Source organism: Leptidea sinapis, chromosome 10, assembly GCF_905404315.1.
Source record: "Leptidea sinapis chromosome 10, ilLepSina1.1, whole genome shotgun sequence".
Classification (NCBI taxonomy): domain Eukaryota; kingdom Metazoa; phylum Arthropoda; class Insecta; order Lepidoptera; family Pieridae; genus Leptidea; species Leptidea sinapis.
Window position 1 is genome coordinate 12,499,224 of NC_066274.1, and position 19,028 is coordinate 12,518,251.

The 19,028-nt window shown below is 35.5% G+C and overlaps 2 protein-coding genes across 2 annotated transcripts; one reads left to right on the forward strand and one right to left on the reverse strand.

The window, feature by feature from the left end:
- The first annotated feature begins 310 nt into the window (after positions 1 to 310).
- Positions 311 to 12,085, forward strand: LOC126966319 (negative elongation factor D). Its single transcript, XM_050810307.1, has 12 exons — positions 311 to 522; positions 624 to 849; positions 1,623 to 1,732; positions 2,604 to 2,711; positions 3,709 to 3,858; positions 8,026 to 8,156; positions 8,569 to 8,756; positions 9,710 to 9,950; positions 10,393 to 10,603; positions 11,013 to 11,153; positions 11,789 to 11,918; positions 11,999 to 12,085. The coding sequence occupies exons 1-12, from the start codon at positions 463 to 465 to the stop codon at positions 12,028 to 12,030; spliced, it is 1,728 nt and encodes a 575-aa protein (XP_050666264.1). The 5' UTR covers positions 311 to 462; the 3' UTR covers positions 12,031 to 12,085.
- LOC126966336 (nuclear speckle splicing regulatory protein 1) lies at positions 12,052 to 16,532 on the reverse strand. The gene is made up of 5 exons (XM_050810326.1): positions 16,326 to 16,532; positions 16,072 to 16,219; positions 14,924 to 15,121; positions 12,898 to 13,063; positions 12,052 to 12,644 (listed from the first exon to the last, which is right to left on the reverse strand). Exons 1-5 carry the CDS (start codon positions 16,340 to 16,342, stop codon positions 12,103 to 12,105), a joined length of 1,071 nt encoding a protein of 356 aa, XP_050666283.1. The 5' UTR covers positions 16,343 to 16,532; the 3' UTR covers positions 12,052 to 12,102.
- Positions 16,533 to 19,028: the final 2,496 nt, after the last annotated feature.

Consider the following 19,028-nt stretch of genomic DNA (forward strand, 5'->3'; position numbering starts at 1 on the left):
ACCAAAATACAATAAAAAAATCTGAATGTGTCATAAAATGGAGGTCAAGAGTTTCATTTGCCCATAAACCTAAGGGGGATTTTTCTTGTAATCGAGTATATTGAAAAATGATTTGGATATTCTTCTTTAATTATATTTTGGTTTGAACTGATAGTCTTGTTACCAATGCTCTAAATAAATAAAATTAACAAAATATAATCAAGAGGATTTAAGCACGACATTAGAGGATAATTAAAAAAGATATGACATAGCCACCATGTCACAAAATTAAAAAGAAACTTTGAATGTGTATTGTGAACGTGACGTGAAGTGGCTTAATTCTCTTTGGTCTATTTATTTACCAAAAAATATAATGTAACACAATGTACAAATAAAAATAATAACTATTTGTGTACTGTAGTAGAAATGTTTTGGTAAATTAAAATATTTTCTTTTCATAATAAACTGACCAATTTTACGAAAATGCCTACACAATATGATGAAGAGCGAACCTGGGAAGGCCAAAATCCAAGTCAATATGATGTGCGTGTCTCATTCTGTTGTGTACTTTTCACTCGGAAACAATTTCTAAAAAAATTATTATTGTGTTGCTTTTTAAAATAATTTACTCTTTATTTGCGTAGGATGATAATGCAGAAGATGTCATCGATAACCCTGAAGAAGTATTACAAGAATGTCTGGAGAAGTTTAAAACTCCAGATTATATTATGGAACCGGGCATATTTACTCAGTTAAAAAGGTATTTCCAAGCTGGTGGAAATCCAGAACAAGTAATTGAGCAGTTGTCAATAAACTACAGTGCTGTGGCACAAATGGCGAATTTGTTAGCTGAATGGCTTATACTTGCAGGTAAAAGATCAGAATGTCGGATATTAAAATGCTTGTATTCTTTATAAACACTTAATTTCTAACAGTGAGGATGCCAAGCAGTAACCCAGTCATGTCTTATTTTGCTCTCTATGCCTAGCCAAATTATTTAAAATCTTGTTAGCAGAACTTATGTTTGTTTGTTTTTCGTTTAGTAGGTTCCAAAGAGGTAAGTCTTTATACTCGATAAAACAAATCGTGACTACTTGGCCACTAGACAGCAACTATGGGGTGTGAGAAAGGGCCATCTCCCACTTGACCACACCATCTACGGGCATAACAATTTGTTCCATTGTAATTTTTGTACTTGTATTTAAGTGTGTCACATACACAAAACCAGTAATACACATTTCATTTTCTCATGCCACAAATACTCTTTGATTTTAATATGCTTAATTTATATGGGTAATCTTATACCAAATTTGTAACACCCCTTGTATATTTTTAGCATTGTTTCATTACATGGTACTGTGAGCTATTCAAGTATTATTCATCTTTATTCTATATAAAAAGGAGTATGGAAAGGAGCTTGGTCTGGATTATACCACCCACATTTTCTAGGATTTTATGTCAAATTAGGTTTAGCACCTACATTTAATAGAGATTGAATTCAGAACTACAGATGAGCTTTGGTTAATAAATTAATTTGTTGAATTTTATTAACTTTACCACATGTGTAACACACATACATAAAAGGGAATCACCAGATTGACTAGATATCAACATAAGATTGTTAAAACAATGCAATATTTCAGGTGTAAAGGTGACTGAGGTGCAGGCTATGGTTGAAAATCATTTAAAAGACATGATTATAAAGACTTTTGATCCAAAAAAGGCTGATACAATATTTACTGAAGAAGGTGAAGTAAGTAACTTGCTAATATACCTTTGTTATGGAAAAATAATCTGCTATGACTAAGAAGGTGAGGAAAGATAGATCAACTATTTTTTGATTAAGAAAAACATTCAAATGATTTGAGTTTTCTTTAGTGTTAATTCTGCCAATATTTGTCTTTAAACAATTCGACATGTGTTTCGCCTCTACACGAGGCATCCTCAGGATGTATTGTCCCGCCTAAATATGGCAAGAGACTGAATTAACACTAAAGAAAACTCAAATCATTTGTATAATTATGGATTTCCGCAAGTAATGCCTACTTCAATATTTTTTTTTGAAGTAAAACATTTAAAATTTATATTTTTATCTTTATACATACAAATTTCATGTCATACTGTTTGTGAATTGTGTGTGAAGAACCTGAACTAATTTTATCAAATTTTGCAGACTGTGTGCAGTTTGATCCAACTAGATAGATAGGATAGTTATTATTTTTATGTGTGACCTATAATATTTTTTAATATAAAATTTTATTTCTGTATTAATAATTTTATGAGATAATTGTTTTGACTAACAGTTTCACAGTTCTGCTGTTATATTATTTATGTTACAGGAACACGTAAAATCGAAATAATTATTGATATGCATTATACCTAGACTACAAATTTTGTAATTAACAAAAAATATTTTAAATTTTTTAATGTTTTGTATTATATACAAATTTGTTTAGGTGGTTTATTTTAATTTAATTCTAGATATAACCATATATTTCATAAAAGAATACCTGTGCTTAATGTTTAACATTTCAACTTGTTATTTACATCAATTTGGGAAAACATTGCTCGCCACATGGTACATAGTTATATCAATGATCAAATATTATAAAACTTTCTTTCAGACACCAGCATGGCTCACTGAAATGATTGAACATCCTACTTGGAGATCATTGATATATAGGCTTGCTGAGGATTACCCAGACTGCTTAATGTTAAATTTCACAATAAAGGTATGGCTACATGTTGGTTAAATCAAATGCTAAATAAATTTGAATGTTATTATGTTCACATTATATTGCAACACCTAAGAAAGAAATCACAGTAGCGTTGCCAGCCTTTAAGGAAGGTGTACCCCTTTTTTTTATGGAGTAGGAGGAGAAACAAGCGTATGAATCACCTGGTGTTAAGTGATCACCGCCACCCACATTCTCTTGCAACACCAGAGGTGTCACAAGAGTGTTGCCGGCCTTTAAGGACGGTGTACGCGCTTTTTTTACAGGTACCAATGTCATATCGTCCCGGAAACACCACACAAGGAAACTCATTCCACAGCTTTGTAGTACAAGGAAGAAAGCTCCTTGAAAATCGCACTGTGGAGTCCGCCACACATCCAAATGGTGGGGCTGATATCCTAACTTCCTTGGATATCCAAATTTGGGTCCCCGACAATTCGAGCTGCTCTGCGTTGCACGCGGTCAAATGGATCGATCTGATACTGGGGTGCGCCAGACCAGTGATGACAGCAATACTCCATGTGTAGCCGGACCTGCGCTTTGTAGAGCGCTAGAACGTGGGCCGGCTTGAAGTATTATCGTGCTCTATTAATGACCCCCAGCTTCTTCAAAACCAATTTGGCTTTGGCCTTCAGATGGCCACGGAATTGGCAATCGCTGGAGATCTCGAGACCCAGTATTCCGATACTAGGCGAGGCTTTAAGGGAAATGTTGTCGAAGAGCGTTGATACGGCAAATGGGATTTTTTTAGTAGTAAACGCGCAAACTTGAGTCTTCTGGGGGTTAAATTGGACAAGGTTCAATTTACCTCATTCCGCGACCTTCTCGATAGAAGACACAAGATTCTCCCGGCACTGGTCGACGATTTCCCGAGAGAGACCTGCGTGGCCCGTATATACAGCATCACTTTTTTTTTAAATAATTGAATTATACATGAAAGTCATGTTGATACCAGTTAGTTGATAAATGTTGACACAGACTATTTTTACCTTAGCTGATTTCAGATGCAGGCTTCCAGGGTGAAATTACTAGTATCTCTACAGCAGCACAACAGATAGAAGTGTTCTCAAGGGTTCTGAAATCCTCAATTGTTGGATTCTTGCAAAGCTCTGATGGCTGGCAATCCAGTGTAAATGAATGTGCGGTATGATATTATTTTTATACTACACATCAAAAAAGTCTAAGCAACATGTACTAATTTAAATTTTAGGATGGTTTTTCACATTATAACGTATTTTATTTTTAATCCTATGATGTAAAAATAACAGCTGTTGTCTTTATAAGTTCTTTAATAACAGAAATTAACAATATTAGCATATACTGCAGAAACTAAGGTACATAAGAAACTAAACATTTTTTTAACAAAATGAAATTTCTAAAGAAAATGAAATTATTGTGAAAGAATAGGATAATTTAATACAAACTATGGCCTCCTCTGCTATTCAGAACTTGTGGGCAACGATTATTCATTGAATTAATGAGACTGTTTATGTCATCTTGCGGTATTCGCTCCCAATGGAATTGTAGCAGGTCCTTCAGGTGTTGGGTTGTTGTTACTCCGTCCAAGACCTTCAAACGTCTCTGGAGCATGTCTTATGCATGCTCGATGTGGTTGAGGTCTGGCGATTGTGCAGGCCAGGGCAATACCCGGACGTTCGCCGAGCTGTAATGTAACGCGCATTGTAATGCATTAACGTAAAATCGAAGCCAAAGGTTCGTGCAAATGGATGAACAGCGTTCATTTCCATTTACAAAACCGAGCTCAGTTCGCCTGTTCTTCATAATACCCGCCCATACCATAACTGTTGAGCCGCTGTATGGATGAACTTCCTGAAGGCAGCCAAGCCTTACAGTATTTCCGGGCCAATGGTACACTCGCGCCCTTCTTGTATCAGGCCTAAATCCGAATTGCGACTCATCGGAAAACATAATTTTATCCCATTGTTCCTGGGTCCATGTTCTGCGTTCTCTACACCATTCATTTCGACGAGCGCGATTCCCGTGACGTATCGGTGGGCACCTAATTGGACGTGGAGCAGGCCGTACTCATGCAGTGGATTTCTCACAATTTGGGGACTTACATCAACACCACTTGAATTTTGTAGTCTCAAACTTATCTCTCGAGCGGTTAACATCGGCTGGCGTCTTGCAGTCAGTTGTATGTACCGGTCTTGCCGAGTGGTTCTACTCCTTTTACGGCCTAAATGCTGTTTAGCGGGTTCCCTTGTATTATTGTAGCGCTGCCAAAGACGACAAATAACACTTCTATGAATGCCAAAATGCCGAGATACCTGAAATTGTATACTTCCTGCTTGCAACATCCCTACAGCTCTGCGCATTTCATTTGCCGTCTAATGACGTCGCTCCATGACATAAAGAATATCTAACAATTCAATTTTGTCGCTAGCTTCAATGATATTAAAAAGTATAGATAGGTTACCTAGACAACATTCGGTGTTTCTAAATGATACACAAACGCACACACGAATAATTTAACATTGCAATAGCACACTACATTACGATTACACGTCAAAGAAGGATAGTAAATGCAATTATCGCAAGTGAAAAAGAGATAAGTCTAATTTGCTTCGTATTTGCATAGCAAAAACACAGAATCATTCACCAGATATAATTTTTTACCGTATACCGTGATTTATGCCCAAAATACGACTTCATGTAATAAAAGTTATAAAGTAGTAAAACTACATTTACATTAGGTAAATTAGGTGTTATTGATTTAAAAAAAATATATTGATTATAATATATAGCCATATTAATAATATAAATTATTTGTACATAAAATAATAAAAAACATACAGACATATCAAAACAAAACCGAAATGTATTACCAGTAAGGGTTCGGATTTTTACAATTTTACTAATGACGGCTCCCAAAAAGTTTTAAGTTTACAATTGTTATTTCGTGTATATTATATTATTTATGTATGTATTTTTGTTGAGGGTTTATTACAATAAGATAATGGGAGAAACAGAAAATGATCCATTGATTCTTCTGCAGTTAGCAAGGGATATACCGAAAGGGCAGTGTTACTGAAAAAACTTCTACACAAGCAGATAGCACTTACTGTCTACGTCCGCTACCTACCCTAAAACTTGTTTTTGTAGTTTGATAGTTCAGCTATACGCACTTGTTTATTAAAAAATATTAAATTTCGTATTTCATTCACTGCAACAACGCCTTTTTTACATCATTTCCTAAACTGTCCTAAAATATACTTACTAGCTCGATCATCCCGCAGCAGACAGGGTAGTTGCGGTATATTTGGAGTATTATCGTATCGTTCCAAATGTGTCGTTGTTGATTTTGCGAGTGGACCTCCTGGTACGTTACATACATTCCAAGATTAAGTACTAATAAGATATCAAATAGCCTGCTATTACTAATCTCATTCTATACCACCTTTATTATAAGACTTTGAAAGCACTTATTATAATCATCATAATATTATTTAAGAAAGACGCTCACTAACTAACAAGAAAACTCAAGTTCCTTAATCAAGTTGTTACGAACGCTATGTATTCTGCCTACGATTTCACTTCTGGTTGATTAATCTATGACACATACTATTTGTCCTTGTCGCGCTGCAGTTGACATCATATTCTCTATCTTGCTCGAACCACTACGTTAATAATTCGAGATTTATTTGTAAATGAGAAATAAAATCGTGATAAAATACAAATACGACGTTATTTATATAATTTCATATGGTATGAAATACCTTCACTCTTATATATCTTGCAAACATAGTTTTTACATTTTCTTAACACACAGGTTGGCATTTTAGATTATTATTGTCACGCCACGAAAACGTTCCGCTTAGCTCGCTGCTATTAGCCGACTAAACGAAATTACGACAATTGTCTGAATTTGTCTGCAATATTTTGCGTGCGCTAGTGCGATATCTACCTCTTTATTGTATATAATATCATTGGCTAACTTTATTTAAATGGTTGGTAAAATTATAAAATCAAGACTAAACGTAGCAATAAAAACGCATTTAAATTCAAACAAATTCCCTTTCATTTAATTTTATGAAAAAAACAAAACATAATCGATTTTTTTTTACAACCAGCCAGTATGTAATAACAAAAAACTTTACATACCTATGCACTTTGAGTGAATAAAGACTTACGGCCCTACAAATAAACTTGGTATAAAGTTATAACTAAGCATAAACAAAGAATATGCAAAGTGTTTACAATATCGTTGACAACAATGTCAATACAAAGATAATTATGAATTAACGCGCAGAGCCAATAAACCACGAAGAACAAGATAATTATGAAGTTTTCCGAATGACAAGCAGCCTTGCAAATAAACGCGGGAAACGTTATACGTCCGAATTAACCAATCGTAAGCAAAATGTCTAATTGTAAACATTTTTCATTTTCTTGGTTTATGATTAGTTATAATCTATAATTATGCCAATTTTATTTGTTAGGCCGTTAGAAATTATTCAATATAAATGGTAAATTTGTAATATTATGAATGTTGCTTAGACTTTTTTGATGTGTGTATATTATAAATGTTGTTGTTAACAGAGATACAATTTGTTTAGTTTTTCTTTCAGATATTGCTCTTGTACCATAAAAAATGATATTGGCATAAACATAATTTGCTTAATATTATGAGAAAGAGTACGTAAGTACTTATTACTTGATCTTGTTAGATTGTTTTTATGGAAGAGTAGTATACACGAGCGGAGGGGTCACTTCATGTTAAGTGATCATCTTGAAACCCCATAGGAATTACAGCTATGTTGCCAGCCTTTAAGAAAGTTGTACAGGCTTTTTTTCAAGGTACCCATGTCATATCGTCAAACAACTCTTCAGAACACTTTCTACACACAGTTTTTTGGGCCAGTAGTGCCCGGTAATGTTTCAGTTAGAAGGTTGTGACTTCATTTCTACTGCCAATGAAAATCATATCGTGATCTTGAACTAGAAGCTGTGCTGTGTGTGCTGTCGCACCAGAATAGCACCACCCCATCTCCTCCCGTTGGTGTTGTATGAGGCGACTAAGGGTTACATGGAACGATGGATGAGTATCATTCCTAGGACCATCAACATTTACTGCGATCGCCAACCCGCTTGCCAAGCGTGGCGATTATGGCAAAAACCCCTCAACATGACAACAGACAATATTGTCATCGAGTTCTTTGGTAGAGGCTTTTGCTCAGCAGTTGACGTCTTCCGGCTGAAATGATGAACTGGAAACATTGAGCAAAGAAGTTTATCCATTTTTTGATTGATGTATTATTACAGAAAGTGGTGATGGTATTGTTTTCAGAATATGGTATGCCATGGAGCACATACATACGTTTATAGCCAAGTTATTGTTTATATTTTATCACAAGAGCCACGCGGTGGTGCAATCATGAAAAGGCTGAGTCAAGAAATTACGAAATGTGCGAAACAGAGGTAAGATGCTAGAAAATATACATTTGGCTTCACTACTTTTAATAGCAATCAATATTTTCTTGGACAATTGTCATCTACATTTAGAACCTATCCATATTTATATAAATGTAAATTCCAAAAGTTTTTCTTTAGATTATGGGTCCGGCAACGGCGCCTTTTTCTTCCATGATGCAGCAATGTGTAAGCATTATTGTGTTTCGGTACGAAGGGCGCCGTAGCTACTGAGGAAAAATATGAGACTTTAACATCTTAATATGTCTCAAGGTGACGAGCGGCACTGCATTCTAATGGGCGGGGCGTATCAATAACCATCAGTTGAACATCCTGCTCGTCTCGTCCATTATTAACATAAAAAAATGTTATGCAATTTAAACTAAATTTGATTTGTATAGTTACGTAAATCATATTTCAGTGGTCATGACGTCACGCCCATCACATTAGCTCTGACGGCTGGCGAGGCTTGGCGCGGTGCACGGACCGCTCTGGCAGCCATGCTCTCCCGCGGCGCGTTGAACCCCGCCGACATATCAGTCCTCTTCCGAGCCTATACTCAACCCGAACCGCCGCCCGTTCATCTCTTAAGAATACCACAATTCTTGGGTATAGTACTACTTATTAGATTTTAGATATAATAAGCAGGCCTGTCTCAATCCCCGTGTAGGTATCAATATCGTAAGTACGCGCAGCGGCCACGATAGTGTAGCTATTCAGGTCTCACGAGCGGACAGTGACGCGAGATTTCTTCGTCACCAACTTCACCGGCCCGTACGATCTTTTAAAAATGGAGAAACATAAAAAAAGCAACGCATATGAAAGGTCATTGCGAACCAAAATTAATTTATTTAAGTCGCTGAAACAATCCAATTTAAAGAGATTATTATTGTAATGAAATTACCATTCATGATAGCTACCTATTTATTTCTTATACTAAGTAGGTTTGGGTATGTCATGGTCTTCCAACACATACATTACTATCTGCAACTAATGTAGGTTTGATAACGAAAGAATATTGATGTAAAAATTACGATTAATTAAGATGACCATATTATGACTAGGTAGGTACAGTTTAGATAAAGAAGAAAACCCTAATGTCGTTCGAAGAGGTAAGAGTCACACGATAGAAATGATAGTCTCTTGTGAAAAAAAAAAAAAAAAAAAAAAAAAAAAAAAGAGGCAACTACTAGGTGAATAAAAATGTAGGTTAATTACATTAGATTAATAACAACTTATTGTATGGCCGCAAGAAGTCCCTATTTGTTAAATTGATTTTGCGGAGTGAGACTTCTGTACTTGTAAAATTACATATTCTTTGCCAATAGGCTGTTAAGCTTAATATCCTTCATTTTATCTACTTAAACTAAAATAAAAGCTAAAATTTTGCCTGATTAAGATAAAATTCTTAACTTCTGTAGTTTTCTTTAAACTTAAAAAAATACTATATGACACCCACAGACTTCATGTTTCATCATCAGACAAATATCATTTATCACCTACAAGATAATTTCTTCCATATATTAAATTAATCTGTGTGCCCATGTCCTGTTTGTTTTCAGAACTGCTAGTAGACTCATTATTCAAGGCCGGAAGTAAAGTGAACCCTGAACACAAATCAAAATATATCTACCTTCTCGCTTATGCGGCGAGTGTCTGCGAGGGATTGACACCAGGCCGACCAGTCAAAGATGAATTAAAAGCAACACTGCAAGCAATAGAAAAGATACATACAGTTTGCAGTAGTTCGGCGAGCTCTAGTGAACTTATTGCTGAACTACCGGCATTATACCACTGCATCAGGTAATTTAATAAATTAATGATAATGCATTTCATGAACACCGTGAAGTTAGTCGATAAATTTCCATAGTATAGAGTGAAGTAAAAATCTAAACTCGGGATATTCTTTTAGTGACATTATAAATACTAATTTGGTGATCACTTAACACCAGATGACCCGTACACTCGTTTGTCCTCCTTTTTCCATTTAAAAAAAAGTGAGTCAAGATGTTTGAGTAGGTTCTACTGAGGTTTGGTTATTCAAAATAGTTTTAATTTTTTATGCTGCAGCCACATTGTCGCGATATATTAAATAAACAATTTGTCACATCTTAATTATTATGACCTACATGACCCAGTGCCTAACAACATCTTTTATTTATTTATTCATTTGGTATTGTTACAGCGAAACAGTTGAAAATTTACAATAGAACAAACTGATCCTGTGATGTGATATGTTTTTCAGATTCCCTGTTGTTGGAATGGGAGTGCTTGTATGGGTGGAGGGTGTGGTGACAGAGCCGTCATACTTCAAATTGTGCACAGAACATTGTCCAATCCACTTAGCGCTGTTGGATGAAGTGGCCTCGTGTCATCCATTACTTCACCATCGGCTGTTGACATTACTTGTCAAACTTTTTGAATCCAAACAGGAAGAGTTAGAAATATTAGTGCAGGTATTTTGTTCCGGTTTTCCGGATAAATATAGATTTCGTAGATAATTATAAAGCTTTGGATACCAATGTCATATTATAAGACAAATAAATTTTGTTTTATAGGTGATTACATTGCCTTGGATACCAGTCACATATTATTAGACAAATAAAATTCGATTTCGTAGATAATTATAAAGCTTTGGTTACCAGTTTCGTATTATAAGACAAAAATTTCGTTTTCGTAGTTTTAGATTCGGTGGAAAACATGTTGTTTGATAAATGGGTATTATTGTTCATGTCAAACTGAAAATGTTTTCAATACCTTGTTAATCCTATAGCTAGTTTTAGAATACATGTCTTACTGTTATTTTTAGCGATGTAGAATAAAAATAGAATTAATAAACTGAAATTTTATCTTGTAATATTTTAGCTTGAACTGAAAAAAATGCTTCTCGATCGAATGGTAAATCTACTCAGTCGTGGCTGTGTGGTTCCAGTTTTAATGTATATCAAGAATTGTTGGAAAAAGGATGATACTGATATCTCGCTCATAAGATATTTCATAACAGAGGTATAGTTTTATTTCCATTCATTAACATAACTCAATACAAGTGATAACACACTATATAGCTAATTAGCCAGTGGTTAAGTTAAGCCATTATGTGCGTGATATGTACCCTAATAAATTGCTTTTATTTAATTCAAATATTTGATGTAAGTTGATGTTCTAAGAGTATAAGAAAGAGATAGGATAGGGAGGTCACTAGCTACGGCGCCATTTTCGATTTAAAAGTTGTGCGGGTGTTAGTTAAACAATTAACAATAATTTTGAAAAAGGTGTGAATACTTTAAAATTAGAAGCAGTTTATTAGAATCGAACATATTAATTAAGTTTACCGCATCTCTTTCTACTTCGCAGAATTTGATCTTTTTCGAAATCAACAGGTTTGATTCCTGGCTAGGAATATTGATTTTTCAAAAAAACACCGACGCAGTTTTAATTTTTCTGAAAATCGGGCATGAGACTCCTTTGAGTACTTTTTCAGCTTCGTCATAGTTTCGAATTTGGTCATCTACGCCCACTTGAAAAATACACCCTGTATACATTTGTAACTAAGTACCTAATTGTATGCTTTAGCTGTAACATGCTTATGGCAGCCTTGAAAGTTATTTCGTTAATTGTTTATTAAAATTAAATGTTTTTAGGTTCTAGATGCAATAGCACCACCTTATACATCAGAGTTTGTAAAATTAGTTCTACCTTTAGTTGAAAATGAGGAAATCACAGGAACTATGAGAGCTGAAGGAGAAAATGATCCAGTTTCAGAATTTATAGGTAAAAATTAACTTTTTATCATGAAAGTAATAATAAGTATAATTTTAATATGTCTAAAATATTATTTATCTTTTTTTCAGTGCACTGCAAGGCGCATTACGTTGTTCCATAAGAATATAATAAAACAAGTAAATATTATAAGATTAATTAAATATTTTATTATACTGTTCAGACTTTCAATTGATTACCAACCCCTAGAAGATTTCCTTTCATAGTATCGCTTTACAGCTTGCTCAAACACCTCACCAACAGTTCTCTTTTTCCATATATCAATTTTAGGTTTTACTATTTTGATTTCTTCTTTTAATTTAGGTTTTGGACTCATCTGTTTTGTGTTTTCATTAGCTTCTTTAATAATTGAAGTTTTAAATTTATCATCTACTGTAGGTACAAGAGTTTCTTTAGGTGTTTCTGTATCTTCATCACTGGATTCATCAATAGAAAAGTCTGAATCAGCATCAATATTCTCTTCTTGTTTAGATTTTTTAGTTTTTTCATTTAATTGGTTTCTATTGACTTCATCATCTGAATCCTCAATTTCTCCATCTGACAGTTTCACATCATGAGAAGATTTTCTTTTTCTATAATTCCTCTTTTTAGATTGTGTAGAGTTTGCCAATTCTTCTGTACTAAGAGTCTTTTTAGAACTTTCTTGAACTGATTCCTCATCCTTAGCGGTTTCGTCAGTACCTAATTTCTGTTCAAATAGATGTCGATAAAACCCACCTAAAAAGCATACAAAAAGAGATAAATAGAATTGCTGTTGTGAAGAGTCGGCAGGACACTGATACAACCACAATAGAATACAATAAATCTTTAAATAACTTAACTGTTTAGTCAGAAAGTACATGAAAGTTAAAATATAATAAAGACTAAAACAACATAAAAAAAGAATAGTATAATAATAGAATTATCAATTTAAATCTAAATCTATCCACACTTAGGTAGTAAATTTTAATTAATAATAATATAAAATTACCTAAATCTTGTTGCTTAGTTACATCGCAAATGTTTTCTAGGTACTCTTCCCGTTTCTCATTTTCTTCCTGTTGCCTAAGTTCTTCTAATTTCTGTTTATATGCTGATGTGACAAATACCTCTTTATCAGCAAATTCATCTCCCTCCTTTTCTCTTTCCTTTTGTATCTGTACATAAATAAATGTACTTATCTCTCTCTTAACATAACCTTATTTATTCTTTTTATTAAGAGTTTTTATTCCTATCTATATACTAATAATAAATCTGTAGAGATCAAATTTCTGTACTTTTCTTTTACCCAAAAAATACAGATACAATACTCGCGTTAATATACTTTAAACATTTATTCGTATATTCATTATAATAAGTACTTTGTGAAACAATTTTTTTTTAAACATTAATAATATAATGTTCAGCAATGTGATTAAAAGAATATTAAGCTTTTACGAGTTTACGAGCTGTTTACGCTGTTTACGAGCGTACGGGTCACCTGATGTTAGTGTGATCAACGCCACCGACATTCTCCTGCAATACAAGCGGAATCACAAGACCGTTGCCGTCGTTTTAAAAAAGTGTACGCGCTTTTATTGAAGGTACCGATGTCATATCATCCTGGAAACACCGCACAAGGAAGCTTATTCAAAACCGCTGTGGAGGAACTCCACACATCTATATGGTGGGGATGATATCCTAATTTGTGTTTTGGCGTGTCGTGTCGTGCAAAGGTGGAATTTGGCGGCAGGAATCACGTCAAACAGCTCTTCGGAACATTCACCGTGATAAAGGCGCCCAGCTTCTTTGAAGCCAGTTTAGCTTCTGGAAATCGCTTGGGATTTCGAGACCGAGAATTCCAATACTAGGCGAGCCTTTAAGCGAAGTGTTGTCGAAGAGCGGTGATACGACAAATGGGAAATTATTAGTGGTAAACGCGCAAACTTGACCAGGGTATCATTTCTCATGTGCAGTGGTGGCAGCGACAGCTGGTCGAGGTTACCAAGAGCAGCTTTCAACAACACACAGAACATTCTTCTAGAGAGAAGAACATATGTTCTGGACATATCTTCGGAAACAAAAGGCGCTGTGAGAGCAGAGCGCCATTTGTTTCCGAAGCGGTAGTAGTACTAACTAGTAGTAACTAAAGGAATCAATTTTGAGAAAATAAATGCCTTTTTTTACGTGTTCAAGTCAGGTATCTAGAACGCTGCTCGCCGATTTTGCCGACGTGCTTCGATTTCGCATGGGCGATATGCCTCTTAAAAATCTATGTTATATTTCCTCTTTAGAACATTGCAGTTTAGATCCTTTGTGCCCAACACCGCAACACAGGTTCAATATGCCAGTTTTTTACAGTAAGATGCTACTAACCAACATCGGCCACTGCTATGGCACAAGTACTAGGATCATCTGAAGGGGAACAAATCTTGCTCCAAGGGTAGGATGCAAAAAAAGGAATGCATCCTATCCCAATCTGCTGACTTGTAGTGCCAAACGCGGCGAGTCGCTGGTGGTCTGCGAGGTGGACGTCAGATAGGAGCAAGACTCCTGACCAAGCAAAGGTAGAACATTCCAAGAGTGGTGTTGACAGAGACCTGGTAACTATTGGGATGAGTAGTCAGTAGAAGATCTATAAAGGATGGCATGTGGATATCCACATCTGGGAGCGGCTTTGGCGACTCAACAAATTGGGACAGACCATGCCAATGCAAAATTATGCACAGATAGCCTGTGGTGCGCGGCCCAAGCCGTTCAGCATATGCCTGTTGAAGTCACCCACTACTACAATTTCAATGAAGAGGGTAAAGAAAAACGTACAGTGAATGTAACAGGTCAGGGTACAAGTGTGCATGTTGCCTACAATGCAATATAATATATTATAACAGTACTAAAGATCTTCTCATTAAATGTTATTTTATTTTTAAAATATTGATTATATTAATTGTCAGTAACTTTGCAAGATGCATTATTTTTAATAATATTTCTTTAGAAATTTTAACTACCAAACTACAATAACTAAGATTAAAACAAACCTGTCTTTCAACTCTGCGCTCATTTTCTAATTTTCGTTTATTAGCAGTTTTTAGTAAATTCTCAATATATTTTGGCTTTTTTTCTTCTTTATTTCTTTTAACTTGTTGTTCTTTCTTTGTGGCCATAGAATCATATACTTCATCATATTGATAAACAGTTGGATCTTCAAGAATAGCTTTTTCTTGTGCCACTTTTGCCTAAAATAGTTTAATAAAATAAATATAGTTTTATTACATTACCAAAAAACAATTATTTATATACAGATCTCTCTCACTAACCTGCTTATAGCATTGTTTGCAAGCTGAATTTTTATTTAAAACAAGTAAGATTCTGTGGTTTTACTTCATATGCTGGGTCCGGAGTTGGCTAGGAGCCAATCGAATTCCTTGCAATCAGATATGTTTGAATTGTTAATAGCTAAAGCAACCAATTATTTGAATGATAACTACATTTTTAAAAGGTATGGTATATAATATACAGATCTCTCTCACAAACCTGCATGTAGCATTTTTTGCAAGCTGAGTTTGTATTTAACACAAAACAATCTTATTCCTAGCCATCAGATATGTTTGAAGTATTAAAAGCTTAAGCAATCCTAATGTATCATAAAATATAATGTTAAATGTATAGAAAAATTTACCTACTACCATCATATGAAGTTTTGCTCAATAATCATGCATAGGAATGTCTATATATGAAAGTGGTCAACATTTGGTAGATAACAAGCTAAATTACAGCAAGTAAACTTAAGAACCCAAATTTATGATTGATCATTTTAGTTTACCACAAAATGTAGGTGTTTATACAATTTGTTGTTACTATCTACAAACATACTCTGTAATTACTATACAGCAATACTACTCCGTTTTCAATATTCCACTGATTTAAGATTTAACAGTAGCAAGTTAGTGAGAGAGTACTATATACATTTAAAACTATTAGTAGGGGATTTCCTTCATTCTTCACTCTATTAATAGTAGAATTAAGTACATTGAGAAAATTAAAAAACATAATATGTCAAATAGAATTTGAGTAAATCATGAATTAAGTTCTAATTCTAACTAAACAATTTCTTAATTAGATTAGATCTATACCTAGATACCTTAAGATTTATCAAGTTGTTATTGTTTAATTAAAATTTTCTTACCTGTCTGTTTATATTATCACTTGGTCGCAATAACACTGGTTTTTTATTACGTTCTTCTTCAGAATCAGAATCATTGCCAAAAACATTGTGTGATGCTTTAAATGTTAAATTCACAGATTTCGATTTTTCTGGCAGTATTAATCCATACCTTGAAATGTACGATTGCGAAATTAAATTATTATTATTACAATTTGCTTTTTTTACAAATGATGCTAATATGTGTAATGAAAACGAGTATACATCAATGTACTTACTTTTTCTGATTCGACATTTTTATTTATTTATATAATATTAAGTATTAACTGATACAGTTTATTGTTTGTTTTTTATATGCCTTGATTCTCTATATAAGTAACAGATTATAGTAATAAATAATAGTTTAATAAGTACTTCGAATTTTCAGGACAATAATTCTGCACTCTGCAGAGTGCAGACTGCGGAGCTATTCCAGTTCCACAGTTCAATCAAAGAGAATTTAAACACTATGTTTATACTGCACTGTCAAAAATGTCAAATTTTCACATATCGGTATTCCATTGCAGACTTAGCGGTTGCCTTGCACTTGACTGTTTTAGTCATCTAAAGTCAGAAGCAAATTTAGAAACACATTAGACACTTCTGATCACTCCGTCCTAAATTTGGTTACTGAATCAGTTGCCACTTAAAGCGCGACAAATTTGGACGTGTCGTATAAGTACGAGGATGGCTCCAGTGTTGTCCAGACACCAACAAATTGGCCTTTGCCTAGCCCTGGCCGTTGGCTCAATTAAAATTGAAAAAAGCAAAGGAAGAACATAGGTGAAATAATATTTATTACTGCGCGGAAAGTTAGCAAACATGAATTTTTAGGGGTGTTTTAGAGAACCAGCAGAGTTTAGAAATGATTTACGAATGCATTCGTGATAGTTTGACATATTATTAAATCTTGTGACACCGTTTATTAAAAAGCAAGATACTATCAAGATACTATCCTATGAGACAGTACTAGTGCAAAAGAAAGATTGGTAACGCTAAGATTTATTGTAACTGCAAATTCACATTATTGCAAAACAAAACAAAACTAAGTACGTCCTGCACGCACGAAGACCCACTTGCGACTAAAATCAGTAGTAACAAAATGTGATTACAGGTGTAATAACGTGTAGGAAGGTTCCTATATGCGTTTCTAATTAGGCTTCTAAATGATTTAGTCTGTCAGAAACCACACTTGCTTCTGAATTTAGGATGCTGGCTTGCTGAATGCAATTATACTTTTCTAAATTCAGTAATGACTGAATTAAGACGAATAAATTCAGTCAAGTGTAATAAGCCTGTTAATATTCTAAGATGGCAGGCCTCTTGCAGTTATTTTGCAGAAACACTGCAATGCAGACGAAGCTAATAAATATTCCATAAAATTTCACTGCAACTGCAAGCTTACTGCAAAATAATCGTATTCTATAATACATTCACTGCTAACCTCAGAAAAGGAAATTATTGCAGTGCGGCATTTGATACGCGCTGCGTGTTTCCCACACGACTGCATACGATTTGGTTTATGTCTTGACGGTCATTCGGTCAACACACGTGACGCATAATTTTTGTGATCTATAATATTATAGAGGGTGCTCTTTGCGTGTTCATCTAGCATCAGAGGCGTTTATTTTCTATAATAATAAATTTTTTCTTTGTTTTTATTTTCGGTTTTAGGGCTTTAGGGGTTTACATTTTTTTTACTAAAATGTAAATATTGTAAAATAATTAAATGGTTTTTTGTTTCTTTTGTGTATCAATACATATACATTTACAATACATAAAATTATTAGTGTAGGTGTTTTTGGCGGAATTTTATAAACAAAAAATCCAATTACCTACTAAATTAGTTTAAATAATATAAATACCATAAGGTACCTATTTCAATAAAATGTTGACAATTGATAATAATTTTATTGCATGCAGGCGCCTTTCGGTATTCCTGCAAAAAATTATAGTTTTGCAAAAATATTCGTATCTCTTTGACGTTACCACTAAGGGGCCGATAGCCATAAGACGACAACAATCTATTGTTCTAAGAATGGGAACTGCGGTTACAGTGGTACACAGCCCTGAAGATGCAGCGAGCACTGGACGCGCTTCCCACCTGGCTGAAGTACTGGAGACTCAAGGTCAACGTGGCGAAGACTCAGGCGATTTCCATCCATTCATTTCCCGGTGTCACTCATGGGCGAGACCGTCGAATGGACCCCGAAGGCCAAATACCTCGGCGTGACCATCGACAGGACACTCTTGATGCGGCCCCATGTTAAGAACGTGGTCGCCCAAACGCGCGCCGCACGGAACGTTCTCCGCCCCATGCTGGCGTCCCACCTGCCTCTCCGTACGAAGTTGTGCGTATACAAGGCGTACGTTCGCACGCGACTCACCTACGCGGCCCCCGCCTGGTTTGCGCTGACAAGCGAGACGGGTCGCAAGTCGCTGCGAGCGCAGCAGTCGCTGACGCTCCGCACCATCTCCGGAGCACCACGCTTCGTACGGAATCAGGTTATCTCCAGAGACCTGCGCATGGAGAGCCTGGACGACTTCGTTCGTTGGCTGAGCACCTCTATGTTCGCGCGCGCCGATGGAGCTCTCTCCTAGGACACGACTGCTTCCTCGCCGCTGGCTGATGGGCGCTCACCGGTACACTACCGGTGGACCTTGCTGAGCGGCGGGCGCAAGCCAACCACGGACCTACCACCCTGCCGCAGTCCGCAGATCGCTCGCGATACCACGCGGGCTCTAACGCACTGCAGCAGGATACCACCGAAAATGACACCATGGACCAACCGGTCCCACCCAGAGCCCCGCCTGTGGTTTCAGGCAGCGTTATACCACTGAAAGGGGCCATCGCCCCGATCAGTTACCCTGAAGCCCGTGAGGGCCTACGCGGAAGACCCAGGTGTATCTAAATAGTAAATTAAAAGGCAGCACTGATTCGT

Excerpts from the sequence above, each read along its gene's own strand:
- LOC126966319 (XM_050810307.1), top strand. The coding sequence starts at position 463 with ATGCCTACACAATATGATGAAGAGCGAACCTGGGAAGGCCAAAATCCA. Across the intron at positions 2,712-3,708 it reads TGTTAAATTTCACAATAAAG|CTGATTTCAGATGCAGGCTT; the intron begins GTATGGCTACAT and ends TTTTTACCTTAG. Across the intron at positions 3,859-8,025 it reads CCAGTGTAAATGAATGTGCG|AATATGGTATGCCATGGAGC; the intron begins GTATGATATTAT and ends TATTGTTTTCAG.
- LOC126966336 (XM_050810326.1), bottom strand. Across the intron at positions 13,064-14,923 it reads AGCGCAGAGTTGAAAGACAG|ATACAAAAGGAAAGAGAAAA; the intron begins GTTTGTTTTAAT and ends ATTTATGTACAG. Across the intron at positions 12,645-12,897 it reads AACTAAGCAACAAGATTTAG|GTGGGTTTTATCGACATCTA; the intron begins GTAATTTTATAT and ends TATGCTTTTTAG.